Here is a 24,604-nt window from a genome sequence, read left to right as displayed (position 1 = left end):
TAGAGCCCCTTCCAAGTCTAGGGTAAGAAGTGAGAGATCGGTGCCTTCAGTCACCGGTAGGAGCCAGGCTGCAGTTGTTTGCAGAAGCCTGGAGAGTAAGAGAGGCAGACACCTGGTCTCTCGACGTCATAGAGAAGGGTTACAAGATCCCTTTCATAAAACCGCCTTTCCCCCGTTGACTTCCACTCCCAGGGACTTGTCCCCACGTATCCGCTAACAAAAGCGAAAGATTCTTTTCGACTGCTCGAGCAGATGCTCGAGAAAAGAGCAGTGGAACAGGTTTTAGACCTGGCAAACGCCAGGATTTTACAACAGATTGTTTCTTGTACCGAAACAATCGGGAGGGTGGCGGCCCGTCTTGGATGTAAGTCGTTCTAAAACCTCTTCATAGAGAAGCAGAGGTTCAAGATGGAGACACCTCAGTCAGTTCTGGGGGCCTTAAGACCTGGAGATTGGATGGTATCACTCGACCTCCAGGACGCTACTTTCACGTCCCGATACATCCCCAATCGATGAAGTACCTTCGGTTCGTATTGAAAGGGAAGGTCTTTCAATTCAGGGCTCTTTGTTTCGGACTGGAGTACGGCCCCCTTTTATCTCACCATCTTAATGAAGAACGTGGCGAGGTGGCTCCATCTTTCCAACATCAGAATCTCGCTCTATCTAGACGACTGGCTCATACGAGCCTCCTCGCAGACCCGGTGCCTGAAGGATTTGAAGACGACTCTGTCTTTAGCTGCGTCCCTGGGACTTTCTGGTGAACTTCGAGAAGGTCACATCTGACCCCAACACAGTCCATCGTGTATCTGGGGATTCAGATGGATTCAGTGGCTTTTCGGGCTTTCCGTCCCAGGAACGTCAGCAACAAGGCATAGAAAAAGTGTCAGCCTTTCTAGGGAAAGATTCATGCGGGTCGGTGAGGGAATGGATGAGTCTGCTGGGGACCATTTCCTCGCTGGAGAAGTTTGTTTCCCTGGGGAGGCTACACCTCCGACCTATCTTCAGTTCTTTCTGTCGGACAGCTGGACAGAAAAGGACAACTTCGACATGAAGTTAAACATCTGGAAGAAGTGAAGAACCATCTAAGATGGTGGCTCGATCCGTGGAAGCTGTCAGAGGGCGTATCCCTCAAGCTTCAGAACCCCGACCTAGTGTTGTTCTCCGACGCGTCATCCACGGGGTGGGGAGCAACTCTAGGGGGGGAGGAAGTGTCAGGTACCTGGAGAGGGGAACAGGTAACCTGGCATATCAACTTCAAAGAGCTGGCAGCAGTTCAATTTAGCGCTCCAGTTCTTCCAGAACAAAAGTCTCCCGTCGGTGTGGTTTAGATCAACTCGGACAACACCACAGCCCTGGCATACTTGAAGAAACAAGGAGGAACACACTCTCGCTCCCTGTTTCTTTAGCAAAAGAGATCCTGCTTTGGGCGAAGGAGAGAGTTAAGTCACAATATTGACAAGATTCATTGCCGGAGTCGAGAACCGTCCGGGCAGATCTCCTCAGTCGACAAGGACAGTTATTGCCGACAGAGTGGACTCTCAATCAAAAAGTATGCCAGGAACTGTGGGGTCTTTGGGGATGCCCCTTAGTGGACATCTTCGCAACATCAAGGACGGCGAGACTTCCTCTGTATTGCTCCCCGGTTCTCGATCCGGGAGCAGTAGCAGTAGACGCCCTTCTATGGGATTGGACGGGCCTGGATCTCTACGCTTTTTCCCCCCTTCAAGATCCTGGGGGAGGTGATGAGAAAATTGCAGCATCGGAGGGGACGAGGTTGACCTTAATCGCCCCCTTTTGGCCCGCAGCGATCTGGTTCAAAGAGGTGATGTTCTACCTAGTGGATTATCCGAGATCTCTTCCGTTAAGGAAGAGATCTACTCAAACAGCCCCACTTCGAGAGGTACCACAAAAACCTCTCCGATCTGAGTCTGACTGCGTTCAGACTATCCAAAAGTTGGCTCCAGAGCGAGAGGTTTTGAACGAAATCAGTGGCTAAAGCTATCGCCACCGCGAGGAGACCATCATCAATCGCGGTTTACCAATCGAAGTGGGCAGCCTTTAGAAGTTGGTGTAAGAGAAAAGGAGTTTCCTCTACCACTACCTCTGTGAGCCAGATCGCCGACTTCTTGCTTTATCTGAAACAAGATCTAAAGTTGGCAGTGTCAACTATTAAAGGCTACAAAAAGCGTTCATCTGTAGTCTTTCGCCATAGAGGTCTTGACCTCGCTAACAAAATAAGGATCTCCATGATCTATTGAGATCTTTCGAGACGACCAAGGTACCACTACCGAAGCTACCTTCGTGGAACCTGGATGTGGTCCTAAAATATTTGATGTCAATCGTTTTGAACCTCTTTCATCTTCGTCTCTACGAGATTTGACGAAGAAAAAGGAAAATGTATTCCTAACTGCTCTGGCGACGGCGAAGAGAGTTGAGCGAAATACAGGCTATCAGCAAACACGTCGGTTTCAAAGGGCATAATGCAGTCTGCTCTTTGAATATGTCGTTCTGGCCAAAAAACGAAAACCCTTCCAATCCGTGGCCTAGAACATTCGAGATCAAGGGTATGGCAGAGATCATTGTCAAGAGCCAGAAAGAGTCCTGTGTCCTGTTAGGGCTCTTAGAGAGTATATTCGTAGAACGAAGGATTGCCGAGGTTCTGCAGAGAACTTATGGTGTTCGGTCAAGAGACCAAACATGGCCATGTCCAAGAATGCACTGGCATTCTTTTTAAGAAACACCATTAAAGAGGCGCACGCTGCTTGCAAAGACAGTGACTTGAAGATACTTAAAGTTAACGCGCACGAAGTAAGGGCTATTTCGACCTCAATAGCCTTTCAGAAAAACATGGCCCTTAAAGACATTTTAAGTGCTACTTTTTGGAGGAGTAAACTCAGTGTTCGCCTCTCACTACCTACGGGAGGTGAGAACGACTATGAAAGCTGTTACTCTCTCGGACCATACGTCGCCGCAGACACTATTTTGGGGGCAGGAGGTAGCACTCATCCTTTCCCATAGAAAAGGGTAGGTGAGTTTTTAATATTTGTATGTTTAATGGTTGTAGGGTCGGCTGCCGAGTAACAGTCGTCCCTTCCTTTAGCCTTTGGTATATGGGAGAGTTTGTTGTTAGGCTAACTTAGGTGGTGGTTTTTGCCTCGTTGCCCTCGGAAGTATGGGTCATGGTCTAGTCACATTGTGGTCCCGTCACCGTTGACAGATCATCTAGAGCGCACCAACTACTAGGTCACTACCTTGTTGGTAACTCTAGTGAAGCAGAAGCAGGCTTGGGTGCAGTAATCACGAAGTCAGCTATGCTAACAGGAAGGTAAGGAACCAAGATGTCAATCATATACAATTTATATGTTTTCTAAATTCCTTTTTTCTGTCTCTCCCACCTCCAAAGGTGGGATTCAGCTATATATATATCTGACAGGTAAGTTTCATGAACAAAATGATATTGTTAAGATACAATAAAGTTTGTTCATACTTACCTGGCAGATATATATAATTTTAGTACCCACCCACCTCCCCTCAGGAGACAGTGGAGATAGAAATCTGATAGAAAAGGGATGGGAATGGTTCCTGATACCCGCCTCCCAGCGGCGGGAATGGGTACTAACCACCCTAACTCCCACTACGTGTGTCGTAAGTTTTAGAAATTCTGTCGGACTTCAGAGAATACAGCTATATATATATCTGCCAGGTAAGTATGAACAAACTTTATTGTATCTTAACAATATCATATTTCCATGTCCCATTTCACCATTTGTCAAAAGAAATATCTTCGCTTTGTAATAGGAGACAAGATCTTTCAGTTCAGGGCTCTGTGCTTCGGTCTGTCTACAGCCCCCACAAGTATTCACCAACCTGATGCGAATGTAGCAAGATGGCTTCACCTAGAGGGGATAAAAACATCTCCTTCTACTTGGACGACTGGCTGATCAGGGCAAGTCGAAGATTCAGTGCTTGGAGGACTTAGAAGTAACAAGGAACATGATAGATTCGCTAGGGTTGCTCGTCAACTCGAGAGTCACAACTGATCCCCAGCCAGAACTTGGTCTATCTGGGATTCAGATGGATTCTCGGGGTTTTCGGGTATTATCCTTCGCAGAGAAAGAATCGCTCGAGTTTGTCGAGAATCTCGAGCTTCTTAGAGAGAAAGAACAGCTCAGCGAGGGATTACCTGAGCCTTTTAGGGACCCTGTCCTCATTGGAAAAGTTCTTCTCGCTAGGGAGACTTCACCTTCGCCCTCTTCAGTTTTTCCTCAAAGAGGTGTGAGTTGGAAGACGGGTCAACTCTCGGACATCTTCCAACTTCCACAAGAAGTAAAAGATCATCTGAAGTGGTGGATCCCTCCGCTTCAAAAGAACGAGGGCGTATCGCTTGCTCTGCAGAAACCCAGACCAAGTGTTATTTACCGACGCTTCGGAGTCGGGATGGGGAGCGACGCTAGGGAGGCAAAAGGGAGGTGTCAGGCACCTGGACAAAGGAACAGGTGTCCTGGCACATCAATTGCAAGGAAACTTGTGGCCATACACCTAGCCTTAAAGTTCTTCGAAGAGATAGTCAGAGACGGGGTGATACAGACTAAACTCGGACAACACCACGGCTCTGGCTTACATACGCAAGCAAGGAGGCACGCACTCTTTCTCCCTCTATCAGTTGACAAGACACCTGTTAACCTGGACGGAAGAAAGAGGCATAAATCTCCTCCTCACAAGGTTTGTTCAAGGGATCAGAATGTGAGAGCGGACAGACTGAGCAGGAGAAATCAGGTCCTTCCCACAGAATGGACTCTACACGAAGAAGTGTGTCGAAGTCTTTGGTCCCTGTGGGGGAGACCGCACATAGACCTGTTTGCGACGTTCCTCTCCAAAAGAATAGAGATCTTTTGCTCTCTAGTGGAAGATCCGAGAGCCTTCGCAATAGACGCGTTTCTCATGGATTGGTCGGGTGCTGGACGCATACGCTTTTCCTCCGTTTCAAAAATCCTGGGGGAAGTGCTCAGGAAGTTCGTAGCTTCGAAGAGCACGAAGTTGACACTCATAGCCCCATTTGGCCAGCCCAGGAATGGTTCACGGAGGTACTGGAGTGGATAGTGGACTTCCCCAGATCGCTTCCAAAAACAGACACGATACTACTCAGACAACCCCACTTCGAGAGGTTTCATCACAACCTCCCAGGTCTCGCTCCGACTGCCTTTCGACTATCGAAAGACTTGTCAGAGCGAGAGGCTTTTCTCGCAAGGCTGCGGGCTCTATCGCTAGAGCCCGCAGAGCTTCGACGAGAAGAGTATACCAGTCAAAGTGGGAAGTCTTTAGGAGGTGGTGTAAGGGTCAGAAGCTGTCTCCTCCAGTACCTCTATAGTGAATATTGCCGATTTCCTCCTCTTTCTGAGAGAGGAATCACACCTATCTGTCTCGACAATAAAAGGATACAGAAGCATGCTGTCTTCAGTATTCAGGAATCGAGGCCTGGACATTTGCTAACGACAAAGATCTACACGATCTAAATTAGATCTTTTGAGACTTCGAAAGCAGCTACTCCTAGAACACCTAGTTGGAATCTAGAGTGGTCCTGAAATTCCTTTCATCGGATAAATTCGAGCCTTTACATCTGGCGTTCCTTCCGCGACGTCACTAGGAAATGCTTGTTCCTGGTGGGGCTCTCGCGACAGCCAAGAGGACGAGCGAATTACACGCTCTGGATTCCACTGGTGGGGTTCAAAGGAGATGCTGCCATCTGTTCTTTCCAGACAATGTTTGTCTGGCCAAAGAACGAAAACCCGTCAAAACCTTGGCCCAGCAAGTTTTTGAGGTAAAAGGCCTATCTAACCTTGTAGGCAGAGAGATAGAGAGATCTCTCTGTCCAGTGAGAGCTCTTAAATACTATTTAGAGAGGAAGAGACAGATGGGAGCTTGTCAACAAGGTCTTTGGTGTGCGGTGAAGAACCCCAAAAGACTCATGTCCAAGAACGCCTTGGCTTTCTTTGTGAGAAGCGTAATTACGGACGCTCACAAGAACTGCTCGGAGGAATCCTTCGGTCTTCTAAAGGTCAAGACTCATGAAGTGAGGGCAGTAGCAACGTCTTTGGCGTTCCAAAAGAATATGTCTCTAAAGAATATCATTTGAGACTACATATTGGAGGTGCAATTCAGTGTTTGCATCTCATTATCTGAAGGATGTGAGAGTGACCTATGAGAAGTGCTTTCTCGCTAGGTCCTTTTGTATCAGCAGATACAGTACTGGGTCTTGGAGCAAAGACTGATCCTTAATTTTGTGTTCTTATCGTACAAAAACCCTCTTGTCAGATATGTGCTTGGTTTTCTATTAGCAAGCTCACTACTGTCGCACGGGAGCAGAGTGTCATTGCTGGTAGGGGATCAAGGGTATGTATGACTAGTAGGGGAGTACAAAAAAATTTTTTTTTTGTTGTTGTATATTTGTAATGAAAGTGTAATTATGTTTCGTTTTCCGTTTTTGGTTGTTTGTAAGGAGTTTTCGGGGATAACTCCTACAATTTATTTAGAACTAACATGGGATGTTAGGATCAGGTGATCGGGATCGGTTTTGTGCTCCTTGAACAAGGTGTATTGTCATGTTAGTGGAATAGCACCCAATGACAAAGGCCTTTGAGCTCTGCCGAGTAAGTGGATAAGACCCCATTGGCAGACCCACAAGACTCTTAGCCATAGATCAATATCTCGCTGAGGCTCTGAGGCTAAGCAGACTCCAAGGCAGTAGCCGCGAAGTCTTCAGCCTAATAAGGTAGGAACCAAGGTGTTTATTAATACCTACAACATATGTTGTTTACCTGTCTATTCAGTTGTTAGCTGTCTCTTACCCACCCACCAATGGGTGCTAATCAGCTAAGTATATATCTGGCAGGGAAGTTGAATGTATAAAAATGATATTGTCATGTTACAATAAAGTTTTATACATACTTACCTGACAGATATATACGATTAATGGCCCACCCAGCCTCCCCGCAGGAGACAGGTGGAAGAGAAGAATTCTGATTAGAAAACGGGGATGGTTCCTAGTCCTGCCACCCAGGGCAGGGCGGTAGATCACCTGACCTACCTGTAGCGTGTGCGCGAAATTTGAAATTCTGATTTATTGGTTGGAATGGTTCCCGGTACCCGGTAGAGGGCTGGAAGCGGGAGTAGAGGGATCACCTGTCAAACCATTAGCGCTAACCGCGAATTTCAAATTCTGCCGTGACGTCAGGAGACGACAGCTATATGTAACCACCGGGTTAAGTATAAGTGAAACTTTATATTATATGTCATATTTGTAATTCATTGGTGGCTTATGAGCAAATTGTCGTGCATTTCTTAGAATTAATTTTCTTCCAGTCGAACACCAATGGCGAGAAGACCTCGGGTACCTCCGAAACCAAAAACAGTAGAAAGGAAGATGGAACAAGACCCTGTAGAGGTATTTTGTCGTATACGTCCTAAAGAAAATCCAGAGGAAGAACCGTGTGTGGTTGTGGTAGATACTCGCACTGTCAAGGTGAGTAGTAAAACAGAACTTGGATTTTGTTCATGACACTTACCTGCCAGATATATATATAGCTGTATTCTCTGACGACTGACAGAATTTTGAAACTCCCGGCAAACGCAGTGGTCGGCTAGGTGGTTAGTACCCATTCCTGCCGCTGGGAGGGGGTTACCAGGAACCATTCCCATTTTCTATTCAGATTTTTCTGTCGCCGGTTGGTAAACAACTGTTTACAGACCTCCGCCTAAGATTTTGAAAACCCCATTTGTCACTTGAGTATTTGGATTGTCTTTTGGTTTCGGACTTGGCTTAGTGATTTGGCATACGCTATTGTGGTTTGGATTTTTATTTTGCTTTTGATTTTTCTTAGAATTGAGATGTCTGGATCTAGTTCTACTAGTTTCAGAGTGTGTGGTGTAGAAGAATGTAAGGTGAGGCTACCAAAAGCCTCGGTAGATCCTCACACGGTGTGTGTGAATTGTAGAGGGCATGTTTGCTTGTTGGATGATAGGTGCAAAGAATGTGAAGTGTTAACTAATGTCGAATGGAAGGCGTATGAATCTTACATTCGTAGACTTGAGCGTGACAGAATTAGGAGGTCTTCCTCCAGGAGTGCTTCTGTCAAAAGTCAAAGGGATAAAGTTGCTCAATCTAACATAACTGTAGAAAATGTTACGCATAACCCTGTAATTTCACCTTCAGATAAGGAAGTGATCGTTACCGAAGGGAATGCCCTTTCTACCATTTTGGAATCAATTCGGAACCTTGAATCGAAAATGCGAGTGCTACAATCTAATGTGCAAAAGTGTAGTGATAATGTTGGTGCCCCTAGTGATGTGGAGGGGGCGTGTGGTCCTATAATGCCTCCAGGTTGAGACCTCTGTCGGACTCCCAGAACACAGGGAATGGACATGTCGAAGGGGAACGAAGGAGGGTTACGGGAATTATTAAACACCGTCTTGGCGTCCCTTCGGCAGATCCTGAAGACGCATCCAGGCTGCCAAAGATCATGCGCAAGCTCGAATCTTGAAGGAATGCTTCTCTTCCTCCGAGACGTCCTCACCTCATCGTGGGTGGGAATCTCGGAAGGCCTCTCCAATTGAGAGTGGTAAGGAAGACGTAAGACGTCGCACTGGCGGCCACCGTCTTTCTCGCCCTCTTAGGAAAGGTCTTACGGAAGAGGACGCAGCCTCTCCAATTGAGAGTGGTAAGGAAGACGTAAGACGTCGCACTGGCGGCCATCGTCTTTCTCGCCCTCTTAGGAAAGGTCTTACGGAAGAGGACGTTTCATCGGGAGATCGAGAGCGTTCTCCGCCTCGATTTACGCTTCGGTCTTCCCCGGAAGACTTCGAGGACAGTATCCCACATAAGAGATTCAGGACGCTTTCGGAGCGTCCTGATTCGAGTCCGGAGAGAAGGAAGAACAGAAGGCGTTCCCCTCGCCCATCTTCTCAAGGGTGATCATTCATCATATGGTTCTTCACCATCAAAAAAGGCTCTCATAGCGATTCGACAGCAGTTGGATGCGTTTTTCGCCAAGAAAGAAGAAAGATCGCGTAGTCGTAAAAAAGATCTATGGCTACCCTTCAAGAAATCTAGACGTTCTCCTTCGGCTTCTCTTCATTCTTCATCCTCTTCTGATTCGTCGCCTTCTAGACCTCGTTGACTCATTCAGGAACGCGCAAGCAGTCCTACTGATAGAGTCTCTAAAAGTATTGGCGGAAGAGAAAAAGACATTAGATGTCGCACAGGCGGCCGTCGTCTTTTCCAAGAGTAAGAGTCGAAGAATGTTCAGAAGGATCGCTCGGAAGTAGAATTGGAAGGAATTAATCTTGGCTTGCAGGAAGAGAGTATTCGACAGAAGAAAACGCCTTACTCATCAGGACGCTCGTAAGGCGTTTTACGTCGGGACGCTCGGTGTCGTAAACGTCGGTTGGATAGACTTGAAACTCACAATGTTAGTTCAGAAGAAAGGCATCCTTTAAAAAGTGCGTCTCTTCTTCCGTTTCTTCATCTTACATCAAAAAGACGAAGAATGTACATGTTTGGAGTTCGGACGATCTGGCGCGTTCTTTGAAAACTAAGAGAACACTGAGCGAGAGGCTGAGAGCCAGCAGCAAGCTAGCGCGAGCCACGTTCCAACAGCCAGCAGCGAGCCGCGTTCCCAACAGACTAGCGCGAGCCGCGTTCCAACAGACTAGCGCGAGCGGTACCAGACTAGTGCGAGCCTCGTTCTTACAGATAAACGCGAGCCGCGTTCCAGCAACTGAGCGCGAGCCGCGTTCCAGAACTTTTCTCTTGGCGCAAGGCGCCTTCAAAGAGAAAACAGATGGCTAGACTTAGGAGCCTTATAGTAGAGTGGCAATCAGAAGGATGCTTCCATTGAACGTTTACTGGCAAGAGGCTCGTAAAAGAAGACTAGAGGCGCTCGGAACTATCAGGGCGCACGGGACCTTCCACGCAAGCGGAACGTTCCAGGAGCGAGTCTCCTTTCTAGCGTGCGGAACATTCCAGGTGCGCGGAACTATCCAGACGCCAGGCGCTAGGCGCAAGGATCCAGGCGCCAGGCGCAAGGATCCAGGCGCCAGGCGTCAGAATATTCCAAAATCTTCATTTGAGAGAGAGATCAGTCGCGAGACTCCTCTTTGATTTTTTTGCAACTTTTTCCCCTGGCAAACCAAATGTGCAAGATGTCGCAACAGGCGGCCGTTGTTTTTGTCAGAAGGATTCTGATACTAAGAGAAGCCCCTTTTCATTATTCAGAAGACTCCTGTGTTAGGCTCCTGTGTTAGGCAGTTCCTCCCAATGCGGACTCTCTCCTTCATCCATGCTCTTCCCTCGTTTTGAGGAGGCAAGAGCTTTGGGAGTTTTTCTTAATAAGAATCTCATCGACGTTTGGGTATGATGGCGGATAGGAAATATCTACTTCCTTCCGTAAACCCTAGTGATGAACAAGAATTCTGTCTCTTCGCGATTTATGAGGAAATCACGAAGATTTAAAGAGTTCCTGGATTAACTTCCTTCCTTAAGGATATATATATGCTCTTTCTATCGTTCTATTAACGAAAAGAACGAAGATAGTAGAAGGTAGTAGAGTTTCTGCTGTATGAGAATACGATACGGTCAAATCATAAACACATAACGTAGTTACTTCTTTGCTGTGCAACTCAATTACCAGTATCCTTCTACGACTTTCCTAGGAAGGACTACGCTTAAAGGGATTGTTAAGACAACACCTACTTAGCTTCTAGATTTATCAAAGTCTTGTTTCGCCTAAATATGCTGTAATAAGAACTTCCTGAAGTTCGATAATAATTTTATAAGATTCCTTTATTAAATGGAGTAGCTGGCAACTCTGGAAGAGTAAGGCCAGACGGCTAACGGAGACTGCTTTCGCTGAGAGCCTGAGACCAACGCAGTACCATGTAGGTGTCAGTCATGAGCGGTCGGGTTAATCTCTCTCTCCTGCGGGATGGAATAACTATCCGTATCTCTCCCCTACAATCGCGGTCTTAACCTCGGATTGAGGGGATAGCAATACCTCAATATGACAAGAGTAGGATATCATGTACTTCTAATGGGATCTATTTTGTGGCCACAGATTCTATGTTCCGACAAGATGGAACTGCTCCTCATCAAACTTCTTTGAGAAATTTTTATGAGGGAATTCTTTGTTTCTCTTGGTCCCAAACGATCAAGAAGACAAGTGAATTTTTTGAGCATTGGAATCTCGCATCAGATTCTATGGAGATTAGGCAATGGGTTCTTGCCAGCATAGTATGTCTGGCAAAAGAACTAAAACCCCCTATTCCTGATTCAATGTTTTCAGATTGAGGTTTCGTTGTCCAGGCAGGGTACTTACGTTTTCATCTACAGTAGAATGGTTAAAACGTTTGCCTACAGAGTCTTTGGAATGCGATGACGGCTCGAAATGCTTCCCAGAAGGTGTTCAGAGGGATACAATAAAGAGCTAGAAATCAGGAGTACTCCCAATTTCAGCTCGGAGTCTCCTTCGACTTCCAAGCTTCTTCCCTTCCTTCGGATAAGGATAGGGAAGATTCTGCAACGAAAAGCCCCTTCAACAGGTAAGAAGAGATCTCGTGAGCAAGGGAAGTACTCAAGAAGGATCCTCCTCGGAGGAAGACTCTTATCTCTCATACTGTTAGATATCCTATCGTATACTGGATGTAGCTGACTACAATCACCTCCCCTTGCCAGAGAGGCCAAAGCTCAAAGTGGAAGAATTTCTTCCACCCTTCTTCAGTCTTGTGATTTACTATTGTGGATGTTCAGGACTTTCGGACAATGTAGCGCCAACCAGGAGCCTTATGCTAAAACAGGCGTAAAAAATGCCAGAGGCAGACAGCCCCAAGAACACTGTCATTGTCTGATGAGGAGAAAGACCGGGCCTACAACCTGACACAGATGCGCTAGATGTGAACATATAGGACAGATAAGAGTGTCCAATGTGGACAATGCCAGACATCCTCGAGACTCTACCAAGCTCGAAGCTCCGGCAAGTGGGGAGGAGCCAACCAGGCGCGAGGTGCCAGCCAGGCGCGAGGCGCCAGGCAGGCACAAAGCGCCAACCTGGCGCGAGACGCCAGCCAGGCACAAAGCGCCAACCTGGCGCGAGACGCCAGCCAGGCTCTAGGCGCGAATCTCCAGCTAAGGCGCGAGACGTCAACCAGATGTGAGGTGCCAGTCAAGCGGAAGGTACCAGACAAGCGCTAGGCTCCAACCAAGAGCGAAGCACCAGCCAGGCGCGAGGTTCCTGCCAGGCTTCAGGCTTCAGACGGGAGAGATGCATTTCAAGAAAGCCCTGGTCTTCTTTGAAACATGGAGATGGAGATCTCCTAAGCACTTCATAAGTGACTTGATTCCTTCAAATAGCTGAGAATTAAAAGCGCAGGAAGTGCGCGCTTTTGCAAATTCTTGTTCTTTACATAACAATATGTCATATAAGACATATTAGCTGTGTTGTACGGTAGAGGCAACTCTGTGTTGACTTCTCATTACACAAAGGATGCCAAGTTAACCTACGAGAGATCCTTCTCTTTTGGTTTATACGTTTCTGCGGATACGTTACTGGGATAAGGAGCCGACACTGATCCTTAACTTTGAGTTAAAGTTATTTAACTTAGTGAAATCTTTGGGGTTTTTGAAAGGAGTGTGGGGATAACTCTTTTCAATTTGAGCGTGAACCCTCGTGTTAGGATCAGGTGATTGGGATCGGTGTTGCGCTCCTTCATAAGGTGTATTGTCATAGAAGTGGTCCAGTACCCATTGACAAAGTCCTTTCAGGCTCTGCCGAGTAAGCGGTTCATACCCCATCGGCAGACCCACAAGAACTCTTAGCCATAGATCACATATCTCGCTAAAGTCTTGAGGTGATGCAGACTACCGGGCAACAGCCACGAAGTCTACCACCTATCAGATAGGAACCAAGGTTTATTTATACCTACAACATATGTTGTTTACCTGTCTATTCCATGTTAGCTGTCTCTTACCCTCCACCAAAGGGTGTCAATCAGCTATGTATATATCTGACAGGTAAGTTGATTGTATGAAAATGATATTGTTATAATACAATAAAGTTTCATACATACTTACCTGGCAGATATATACGATTAATGGCCCACCCAGCCTCCCCGCAGGAGACAGGTGGAAGAGAGAAAATATGAATAGAAAACGGGAATGGTTCCTAATCCTGCCACCCAGGGCTGGACGGTAGATCACCTGACCTACCTGCAGCGTGTGCTGCAAAATTTGAATTTCTGTCGGGGATGACGGAGTCTTAGCTATGTATATATCTGCCAGGTAAGTATGTATGAAACTTTATTGTATTATAACAATATCATTTTAAAAGAATCCACGATTGGATGGAATCCAAAAAGACGAAGGGCAAGACTTCTTTTGCACTTCCCCCCACAAAGCTTAGTGGAAGATCAGGGAAGTGGTATGAGACAGAAGAAGAAGCAGGTTTAAGAATCTCTTCTTCTGCACAAGGTGATTTTGCCAACTTAGTGGAGGCGCCTAGAAGATCTTACCTGGCATCAGCAAAAGTTTCTTGGACAATGTCAGAGATAGATCACCATCTCAAAGGCCTTTACAAAACTCTAGAAGTTTTTAACTTTCTAGATTGGTGTTTGGGCGTCTTGGATGTGCAGTCTAGAAGCCCAGATTCTATTTCATTAGAGGACTTAGCGAGTATTTTGTCATGTATGGACAGGGCAGTAAGGGATGGCTCCGACTAACTGGCATCACATTTTGCGTCGGGAGTCCTGAAGAAACGCGCACTTTTCTGTAGCTTCACAGCTAAGTCAGTGTCGCCTGCGCAAAAAGCAGAATTGTTGTTCGCTCCCTTTTCTGCTCATCTTTTTGCTCAATCGATGGTAAAGGATTTGTCAGTGAATCTCCAAGAAAGAGCGACGCAGGACTTATTGTCTCGGTCTTCGAAATGTCCTACTGATCAGACATCTTCACGAACCACGCAAGCTTCTAGGAAGAATTATAAGCCCTTTCGTGGAAGAGCCTCCTCGAGAGCCTCTGCTCGAGGGAGGAGTTTCCCTAGGGGCAGAGCCCCCTCAAAAACCAGGGGAAAGAAATGACTTTTCGGCCCTCCAGGCACCAGTCGGGGCGAGACTCGCTCTTTTCGCAGAAGCATGGAGGATAAGAGGGGCGAACTCTTGGTCACTCGAAGTGATCGAGAAAGGTTACAAGATCCCGTTTCTATCAAAACCTCCATTAAGCATAGAGCCAATAGACCTTTCGCCCTCTTATCAGAATTCGAAGCAACAGATCTTGTTAGACCTTTTGGATCAAATGTTGGAAAAGAGAGCAGTAGAAAGAGTGGTATCACGGAACTCACCAGGCTTCTACAACAGGCTTTTCCTGGTTCCGAAGCACTCGGGAGGATGCAGACCTGTCCTAGACGTAAGCAGGCTGAATCTTTTCGTAAGGAAAATAAAATTCAAGATGGAAACTGCACGAATCTGTTTTTAGCATCCCTGAGACCAGGAGATTGGATGGTGTCCTTGGATCTCCAAGACGCCTATTCCCATCTTCCGATCCACCCTCGGTCCGGAGGAAGTTCCTCAGATTCGTCTTGAAAGGACAGGTCTTCCAATTCAGAGCTCTCTGTTTCGGGCTGAGTACAGCCCCTATGATATTCACGCTTCTAATGCGAAATGTAGCAAGATGGCTCCATCTCTCTAAGATAAGAGTCTCACTCTACTTAGACGATTGGCTGATCCGGTCCACGTCGAAGGAAAAGTGCCTGGAGGACCTGCACACAACATTACAGCTGACGAAGGACCTAGGTCTTCTGGTCAACTTCGAGAAGTCCCATCTGATTCCCACACAGTCCATCGTGTATCTGGGGATTCAGATGGATTCAGTGGCTTTTCAAGCATTTCCATCCATATAACATCAGCTAAAATGCTTAGAGAAAGTATCGGTCTTCTTAGAGAAGGAAATATGCTCAGCGAGGGAATGGATGAGTCTGCTGGGGGCCATTTCCTCGCTGGAGAAATTTGTTTCTCTGGGAAGGCTGCACCTCAGACAGCTTCAGTTTTTCCTAGCAGACAACTGGAAGAACAAGAAAGACCTAGACGAGATTTTGAGAATCCCTCAGTTGATCAAAGAGCATTTTTGAAGTTGGGGGTGTCCGATCCCGGATCAAGCTATCGGAAGGGATGTCCCTCAAAGTTCTGAGCCCAGACCTAGTGTTGTTCTCAGACGCGTCCATGACGGGCTGGGGAGCAACACTGGGGGAGGAGGAGGTGTCAGGCCTCTGGAGAGGGGAACAGAGGTCCTGGCACATAAACCTCAAGGAGCTAGAAGCGATTCGATTGGCACTTCAATGCTTCGAGTCGAGGATTGTGGGACGAATTGTACAAGTCAACTCGGACAACACCACGGCGCTCGCGTATATCAAAAAACAGGGAGGAACTCTATCTCGGTCCCTGTTCAGGATAACGAGGGAAATCTTACTTTGGGCGAAAATAAGAAATATAACGATTCTAACGAGATTCGTTTCAGGACAGCAGAACGTTCATGCAGATCTTCTCAGCCGTCAACATCAAATGCTTCCAAACGAATGGACTCTCCATCCAGAGATTTGCAAAGAGTTATGGAAACTTTGGGGACGTCCACTGGTAGACCTCTTCGCGACAGCGAAAACGAAGAAGCTTCCTATTTACTGCTCTCCGGTTCTGGACCCAGGAGCAATAGCGATAGACGCCATGCTTTGGAATTGGAAAGGGATGGATCTCTACGCCTTTCCTCCATTCAAACTCCTGGGAGAGGTAATAAGGAAGTTTGCGGCGTCGGAAGGAGCAAGAATGACGTTGATCGCCCCCTTTTGGCCTGCAAGCGACTGGTTCACAGAGGCCATGTCATTTCTGGTAGATTTTTCCCAAGGACACTTCCAAGAAAAAATCGATCTACTCAGACAGCCCCACTTCGAGAGGTATCACAGAAACCTTCTCCGCTCTGAGGTCTGACTGCATTCAGACTATCCAAAAGTTGGCCAGAGCGAGAGGTTTTTCAGGATCGGTGGCAAGAGCTATTGCCAACGCTAGAAGAACATCCTCTCAAGCTGTCTACCAATCGAAGTGGGCTGTCTTCAGAAGTTGGTGTAGAAGGGAAAATATTTCCTCCTCCACGATCTCTGTGAGCCAGATTGCTGATTTCCTCCTACATCTTAGGAATATAGACAAACTTTCAGTGTCAACGATTAAAGGCTACAAAAGTATGCTGTCAACGGTCTTCCGACACAGAGGCTTGGATTTATCAAATAATAAGGATATTGTCTTAAGGTTTTTAATGTCAGCCTCATTTGAGCCTATGCATGCTGCCTCTTTGAAAGATGTAACTAGAAAAGCTGTTTTCCTAACCGCTCTGGCAACAGCTAAGAGGGTTAGCGAAATTCAAGCTATGAGTAAACATGTGGGTTTCAGAGAACACAATGCGGTGTGTTCGCTGAGCCCCTCGTTCTTAGCTAAGAACGAGAACCCATCCAACCCCTGGCCTAAAAGCTTTGTTATCAAGCGGTTATCAGAGTTCGTCGGACGAGAGCCAGAGAGAGTTTTGTGCCCTGTCAGAGCTCTCAAATTTTATCTGGAAAAGACCAAACAATGTAGAGGCCCGTCAGACAACCTGTGGTGTTCGGTCAAGAGGCCGGAATTACCAATGTCTAAGTGCGTTCTTCTTGAGAAGCACCATCAGGGAAGCTCATTCGTCCTGCACAGATGGTGATCTTAAACTGCTAAAAGTTAATGCTCACAAAGTTAGAGCGGTAGCTACTTCGGTGGCTTTTCAGAAAAATATGGCACTCAGTGATATCTTGAGTGCCACATTTTGGCGAAGCAACTATGTGTTCGCTTCACACTACCTCAGAGATGTGAAGGCGACATATGAGAATTGCTACTCGCTTGGACCATACATTTCCGCGGATACAGTATTGGGGACGAGAAGCAATACAAACCCCATCCTTTAGAAAATGGATGTGTGTGATTTTAATTATGGGTTTGTTTTTATGGTTGTAGGGTTGGCCGCTTGAGGCGGTCTTCCCTTTAATTAGCCTAAAAGTTATGGGACTAACTTTAGTTGGGCTAGGTTAGGTGGTATTTGTTATGCTTCGTTGTCTTCAGTATGGTCAATATGGTCTAGTCACATTGTGGTCACGCTCCCGTTGACAGATCATCTAGAACTATCCAGCTATACAGGTCACTACCTTGCTGGAAATTCTAGTTAAGCAGAAGCAGGCTTGGGTGACAGTAATCACGAAGTCAGCTATGCTAACAGGTAAGGAACCAAGATGTCAATCATCTGCATGTTATGTGTTTCCAAAATCCTTCTATTCTGTCCCTTCCCACCTCCAATGGTGGGATTCAGCTATATATATATCTGGCAGGTAAGTGTCATGAACAAAATGATATTGTCATGATACAATAAAGTTTGTTCATACGTACCTGACAGATATATATAATCAAGTACCCACCCACCTCCCCTCAGGGGACAGTGGTAGAGAAAATCTGAATAGAAAATGGGAATGGTTCCTGGTATCCGCCTCCCAGCGGCGGGAATGGGTACTAACCACCTAGCCGACCACTGCGTTTGCCGGGAGTTTCGAAATTCTGTCGGTCGTCAGAGAATACAGCTATATATATATATCTGTCAGGTAAGTATGAACAAACTTTATTGTATCATGACAATATCATTTTTAGATAGTTGTGAAGGAAGTAAAAGATTGATTTGAATTTTTGCTGTTAATCAGACTTATTTAGTCGGTTTCCTGTGCTTCCTAAAGATTAAGAAGTTTGAAAATTGATGTTGTACACAGTCCCATTTTAGGGAAGTACTAAGTGATGTAGCTAAAGAAACTTAGATATATTCTGAATTCATTTGCATTATTTTTATTTTGCTATTTTAACACTTAGATTTTGTAGCCTTTATTTTTATTTTTTAAATTGGCTTGAGTTTCACTAGGACTGTCAGATCTTAGGCGAAGCATTTAGAACAGAATCTTTTTTGATAAAGTAAAATACTAAGTTTGTTCTGATACGTAATACAAACCTTTCGGTCCTTTAACAATAGGAATGTAACTTGTGGCATAGCTGGAATTATGGCCGTTGAATCTTGAACAAGGTGGTTAGCCAGTAACTACCATGGGGCAGGCTAGCCTGCCCGGATGTAAACACTCCACTTTACTTTCGGCCATCTTCCAAGGAAGACGTGTGTTTGTGAGCTCCGGCTGACTGGTCGTTAATCTTTTTTCCCGGTGGGATCCTTTTGGTTTATTTTTTTGTATTTAAATAATTATGCATATACGGTGTTTGATATTAATACTAAACAAAGGTTTGTCCTTGGTTTTCCAATTAATATACAAACCCACTTTGTGTTAAAGAGCCGGCGGCTAAGGTATGCCAACACATTTATATTCTTTCGCCCTTTAACACTGGCTCAGACCTGCATGTGGACGAGATATGTATTTATCGTGAGGATGAGACATGTATTTAACGTAAGTGATATTGATCCTGTAAGGGGAAATGTATTCATCCGGAAATTACGCTTACGCTTGGTAATTACCAAGGGAACTTCAAAGGTTTGTCCGTGTTTTGTTGTTATGGTAATTTCTCTTCTCCTTCTTCCTTTCACTTACTATCGGAAGAAGGTAGAAGGAAGGGAATGCGGTGCTGATGTTGGGGATCTCCTCTCACTTCGGAGGGCGGCGCCCTTGGATGTGTGAGGAGTATCCTCATTACTTTAATTTTTGTTTTTTCCTTATTTTAGTGGTGATTGTGTTTTCAGCTTGGATGCTCTTCGTGTTGGTTATCCTAACCAACACGAATTGTACCTATGACTCGTAGCATGTTGCGTACCGATCCTCGAGTGTGTGTACTGATCCCCTACTGATAATCATTTTCATTACCACTACTACCCAGGAGTTATGTCACTGGACGAAGCTGTTGCGCTGTTCTGTGAGGTTATCTACTCCTGATGGTAGAAGTTTGGCAGAAGGAGAAACCGAAGAGGAAGAGAGCTCGTCAAGTGTCGTCATCCTCCTCTTCGAGATCTTCATATCTTCATGCCTCCCCCCCTTCAACTTTTAGGCTTTGCCATAAGAGAAGGTGGTCTCCCCTCCTAAGAAGTCTCGTCACGGGACTTCCAAGGGTCTGTCTCGCTCCGGTGAGACAGGTGGGTCTTCCGCTGGTCCTCCCATTCCGGGCCCGTCTCTCCTTCCTCGGGGAGGAAGCAGACGGGGACCATGGAGGTACTGGCCACTGCTGGTATCTCCTCTCCCGGTTCCGAAGGTTCCACCTCTGGACCGGGAACTGTCTCGGCCACCCGCTTGCTAGCTTTACCAAGTGTACGGTCACCAGCCAGGGTGCAGACTGCGGAGTTCGCTCCCTGTGTCAGGACCCAGGCACGGAGCGGAAGATGGTAGGAGTCGCTCGGGTGACTCTCGCCAGACCGGCGATCCCTCTCGCAGCGATCGTCCGGTGCTCAGGGTTGACGTGACGTTCCCGCGGGTCCGTGCACGCAGAGACCGGTGGAGGTGGGCCATCCAGCCCTCTTTTAATTAATCCTTCTCTTTCAAAGACAGCCCCACCCAGACGACGGTCGCGTCGCGCGACCGACCAGTCTCGGGGGTGGCAGACGCTTCACCTGCCAGGTAGGAGTTTCGTAGCCCTCCTCGAGGAAGCGTTCTCTCCACTGCTACTCCCGCAGGCCCCTCCGGACAGGTGCAGTTGGGCCTTGTTGCTTCGCCAACTGCCCCAACTCCGTCCTGAATGGAGGACCTGTCGATTGTCCTGAGGAACTGGTGAAGAGGAAGTCTAGGAAGAAGAGGAAGGTGTCGCCATCGTCTTCTGCTGCCTCTTCCCCTTCGACTTCTGAGGCCCCCAGGCGAAGAAGAAGGAGGTAGCCTTTTCCCCCCCTAAGAAGTCTTGCTCAGAAACCTCTAAGGGTCTGTCCAACTACAGTGGGACAGTTGGGGCTTCCGCTGGTCCTCCTGTTCCTTCAGGAACGGGGCCCGTCTCTCCTTCCGCAAGGAAGATGACGGGGACTGGAGCGGTACTGGCTAACACTCGTACCTCCTCTCCTGGCGCCAGAGGTTCTGCCTCGATGCCAGGTACCGTCTCGGCCTCTCGTTCACGAGAGGTACTGAGTGTACAGTCACCTGCGGGTGACTGTGCAGCCAAGACCCAGGCAACCGAGTTTGCTCGGCGCCAGGATCCAGGCACGGACCAGAAGACTGGTGGGAGTCGCCCAGGTGACTCCCACCAGGCCAGCGATTGCTCTCGTGGCGAGTCGCCGGCACCCAGGGTGGACGCGACGGCCCCAGACCAGCCGCGGGCTGAGGCGAGGAAGCGGTCCCCTCGGTTGCCTGGACCAGCCGGTGTGACGCGCCGTGAGGACAGGCCTCGCTCCCACCGCGACAGCGGACTCTGCTGGTCCCCTGACCGCCACTTACACCAGGACTGGGTGGAGAGGGGGACCAGCAGCAGCTCTTCTGATGCTCAGGACCGGTCCAGCTGCTCGACCGGGCCTGCAGATCGATCGCCACTGCGGGTTGGCGAGCGTCTGCAGCCCCCCCTCCCCAGCACGCTGGTTCTGCCGGGGGGGGGGGGGGGGGGAGCGTCAGGCCTACCTCTCCTATCCTTTCTACTTCCTCAGGCTACACCCGGAAGAGCGAGGCAATCAGGAGTGATTGCAAGGGGCGCGCTCCCACCGCGACAGCGAACTCTGCCGTTCCCCTGACCGCCGCTCCCACCGGGACCGGACAGATAGGGGAACCAGCAGCAGCTCTTCTGACACTCAGGACCGTCGCCGCTGCTCTTGGTCTAGCTGCTCTCCCCCGGAGAGCCACTCAACCAGTGCAGCCCGATCACCAGCAGCTCTCCTGAAGAGACTGACGCTCCGTTCTTGGTCCAGCGTTTCTCCCCCAAGAAGACCGCTGGTCCAGACCGGCAGCTCGATCGTCACCGTGGGTTGGTGATTGCCTGCAGTCCTCCCAGCCTACTGATTCTGCTAGTGGGCAGGGTAGGAGCATCAGGTCTCCCTCACCTTTCCCTTCAACCTCCTCAGGCTACACCGGGAGGAATGATGCAAACAGGAGTGACCGTGAGGAATGCACTTCTTATGGTCCGGCCATGGGCCTGGTTTGGTCTTGGGACCAACAGATCCTCGCTCAAGTGGTTGGAGGAGATTGTTGGGGGCTGGCGAGGACGAATGACACTTCCCAGACTCTCGGAGGGACCATCACCGCTGTTCACGTGACGGTCCATCTGGACCACGCACTCAGATACCAGGGTGGGCTCCCCCTTCAGTCTTCTTGAGAGGTGTCGACCTCGACAAGGACTGGGACGCATCAGAGGACGGTATCGGCTCTCTCCTGTCAGGTGCTCGCTCAGCCCCACCCAGACAATGGTCACGGTGGCAGCAGACGTTTAGTCTACAGTACGAATTCGTAACCCTCGGGAAAACGTTTTCTCCAGACGGTGACGTTTTCCTAGACTGAGCCGCCATCACCGCATGGTGATGGCTGCTCGTACTCGCTTCTCTGACTGCTAGTTCTGCTGGGAAGGCAAGCGAGTATCCAATCTTCCTCCCCCATTCCCTCTCTCCCTATGGCTGCGAAGGGAAGGGGAGGGATCCTGCAGAGCGTTCTCTGTAGGATTCCACGTCGGGGACTGCGTTCCTGGGGGGACCTTCGGGTCCTACCGGACGTTAGTCCCCGTCGTTGAGGAAGGATCTTGCCCCATCCTCGATTTCTACGGGAATCGGGAGGACCACCACCCGATGATCGTCTGACAAATTCGGTGGGGGTTTCACCGAGTGCTTAGAGTTCTTCGGAATTTCTAGCACTCTCCGAGTGTTCTGGTCTTCTACGATCTGCAAATACTTGGGCGAAACCATGGTCCAGAGTGGGCTAGACGAGAATCCCAGATAATTGTTAGTACGATAATCGGGTATCTCGCCCAATGCTCGAATTCCTGGAATTTCTAGCGTTCGAGAAAAGCGCTGCTGCTGAAGGAAGAATCTTCATTAGAGAATGAAGGGTGTCGGCTTCCAGTCCTTATTCTTGTTCCTCGAATGGAAGAGAATTTATGATGGAGGTCTATGTACAGGAACCTACAAATATACTACGTATTTTCATACATTCAACTTACCTGTCAGATATATACATAGCTATCGACTCCGTCGTCCCCGACAGAAATTCAAATTTCGTGGCACTCGCTACAGGTAGGTCAGGTGATCTACCGCCCTGCTCTGGGTGGCAGGACTAGGAACCATTCCCGTTTTCTAATCAGATTCTCTCTGTCGCCGGTAGTGTCAACATTGTTGTTACTACCTCCTGACTGGAATTCTTTTTTTTCAACGCTTTTTGATCATCTTTCGACTGATTTTTGGTGACGTACCTGGATCGTTGTTTGGCATTCGCTATCGTGGACTGTTTTTTGGACTTGGCTTTGGATTTTCTTGAATATGTCTGACTCTAGTGTTAGTTTCAGAGTGTGTGTGAATGAGGGCTGTAAGGTGAGGATTCCGAAAGCTTCGGTAGATCCTCACACTACATGCAGTGGATGTAGAATGGTTGAGTGTTCGATTGAGAACACATGTAACGAGTGCGAGAGACTGAGTGCGCAAGAATGGAAGAATCTAACTTCTTACTTGAAGAAGTTAGAGAAAGATAGAGAGAGGAAGGCGGTTTACAAAAGCCGCAGGAAATCTTGTGAACTTCTTTCTAGTTCTGTAGCTGCTGCTTCTGATAATTATTCGCATTCTGTTTCAGCCCGTTCACAGTTTGCTAACCCCTCTGATTCTGCTTCGGAAATGGCGGAACTCAGAGCTTCCCTTCAGAAAATGCAGGAAAAAATGGCAGCATTGGAAGGTAAGAAAAGTGAATGTGGTTTTTCAAGTGATTTTAGTGTCCCCAGTGTGGTGGAGGGGGCGTCTGGTCGTCTCTGCGACGCTCCCAGGTCTAGACCGCTTCCAAGCTCCCTGGCCCAGAGGAGAAGGAAAGTCGAAAGCCTTACAGAGGTTGTGGAGAATCTCCAACGATCAGGCGTCCCTTCGGCAGAATCTGTTACATCTCAGACTGCCAGGGACCGCTATAGGAAAAACGTCCTACGAGAGTGCTTTTCGTCCTCTAGTTCACCTTCTCCGAGAAGAGGATGGAAGGAGTCGAAGCTTTCCCGTCCGCTGAAGAGGAATTGGAAAGAACCTGAACTAAATTCTAGCCCCGAGCGCTTCTCTGAAGAAGATGCGCCTTCGGTAATAAAGAAGGCTAGGAAGGAGTTAGATCCTTGGACTGTAAGAGATCCTCGAGCGCCTTCCAGATCTCCCTCTCCTGATTCGAACGAGTCCTCGACCAGGAAAATTTTGCTAAATATGCAGGAGCAATTAGCGTCTTTGGTAGGAGTACTTTCCAAGGAGCCTACTTGTAAGAAGGATGATAGGCTTCCGATTAAAAGATCCAAATACCGATCTCCTGTCAGGCGCAATGAGCCTTCCAGGGGAGTTGTCGCACAGGCGGCCATCTCTGGGGGGAGCGGAGCGTTAGACAGGCGAGAAGTGGAAAAGGAAGTAACTCCTGCCAAGCGCCTGGCGCCAGCTAGGAGCCAAGTGCCAAGTAGACGCAAAGAGCCTGAGTTTCCTGTACGGCTCCTGTACATCGTTCAAGACCTAGAACTCCAACCAAGCGCCGAGATCCAGCTGGAGAAGAGGAAGCTCCTGATAGGAGTGAAGCGCCTGCTAAGCGCAATGCGCCTTGCCATGATCGATACTCCTGCCAAGCTCCAGGAGTATTCGGAACTAGATGCGCCTTCCAAGGGCCAGGAGTATTCGGAATGTGATACGCCTGCCAGGCGCCAGGAGTATTCCGATCTCGATACTCCTCCCAGGCGCCAGGAGTATTCTGAGCTTAATACTCCTCCCAGGCGCCAGGAGTATTCGGAGCGCGATGCGCCTACCAAGCGCCAGGAGTATTCGAAGCACGTTGCGCCTGCCAGGCGCCAGGAGTATTCCGAACATGATACTCCTCCCAGGCGCCAGGAGTATTCTGAGCGAGATACTCCTGCTAAGCGCCAGGCGCATTCTCTACATGAAGAGCCTGACAAGCGCCAGGAGTCCTCCAGGCATCAAACTAAAATTATCCATGACTCTCCTAAGGATAGGCGTAGAGAGAGAGTAACTCTTAGTCCCTCTCCTATTAGAAGTGCTTCTTCTGTCGGAAAGGAAGAGATCAAGGGAGGAGACAGACGAAAGAAGGGAGCCTTCTCCTTCCGAGCCTATTAACTTAGAGGACGTCTCGGAGGACGAGATTACTAATAAAGAAGGACTTTCAAATTATAAAGTTCTTTCTCTCTCCTTTTAGAAGAGTATGGAGATTCGTTGACTCCAGCTGCTGCCCTCCTCCTCCACGCCTCTTCTTTTCCTTCAAAGTACGAAAGCACAAAAGTCTTCCTCCTTCCTGAAAATGAGGCCGGCCATATCCATGAAGAGGGCCCTACAATCTCTTGACTCCTGGATCAAGACAAAAAAAAGAGTTAGGAAGGTCAGTTTTTTGTATGCCTCCTGCTAAAC

At 48.0% G+C, this 24,604-nt stretch overlaps 1 protein-coding gene across 1 annotated transcript in view; it reads left to right on the top strand.

Moving 5' to 3' along the window:
- LOC135194934 (kinesin-like protein KIF23) overlaps window positions 1-24,604 on the top strand; it is a 173,050-nt gene that overhangs the window by 8,146 nt on the left and 140,300 nt on the right. The window contains 1 exon segment of the mRNA XM_064221150.1: window positions 7,360-7,519. Within this exon segment, the coding sequence (XP_064077220.1) occupies window positions 7,360-7,519 (160 nt within the window).

Source organism: Macrobrachium nipponense, chromosome 15, assembly GCF_015104395.2.
Source record: "Macrobrachium nipponense isolate FS-2020 chromosome 15, ASM1510439v2, whole genome shotgun sequence".
NCBI classification, from domain to species: Eukaryota; Metazoa; Arthropoda; class Malacostraca; order Decapoda; family Palaemonidae; genus Macrobrachium; species Macrobrachium nipponense.
Note: the sequence above shows the minus strand (reverse complement) of the source record. Positions and strands in the feature narration are given on the sequence as shown.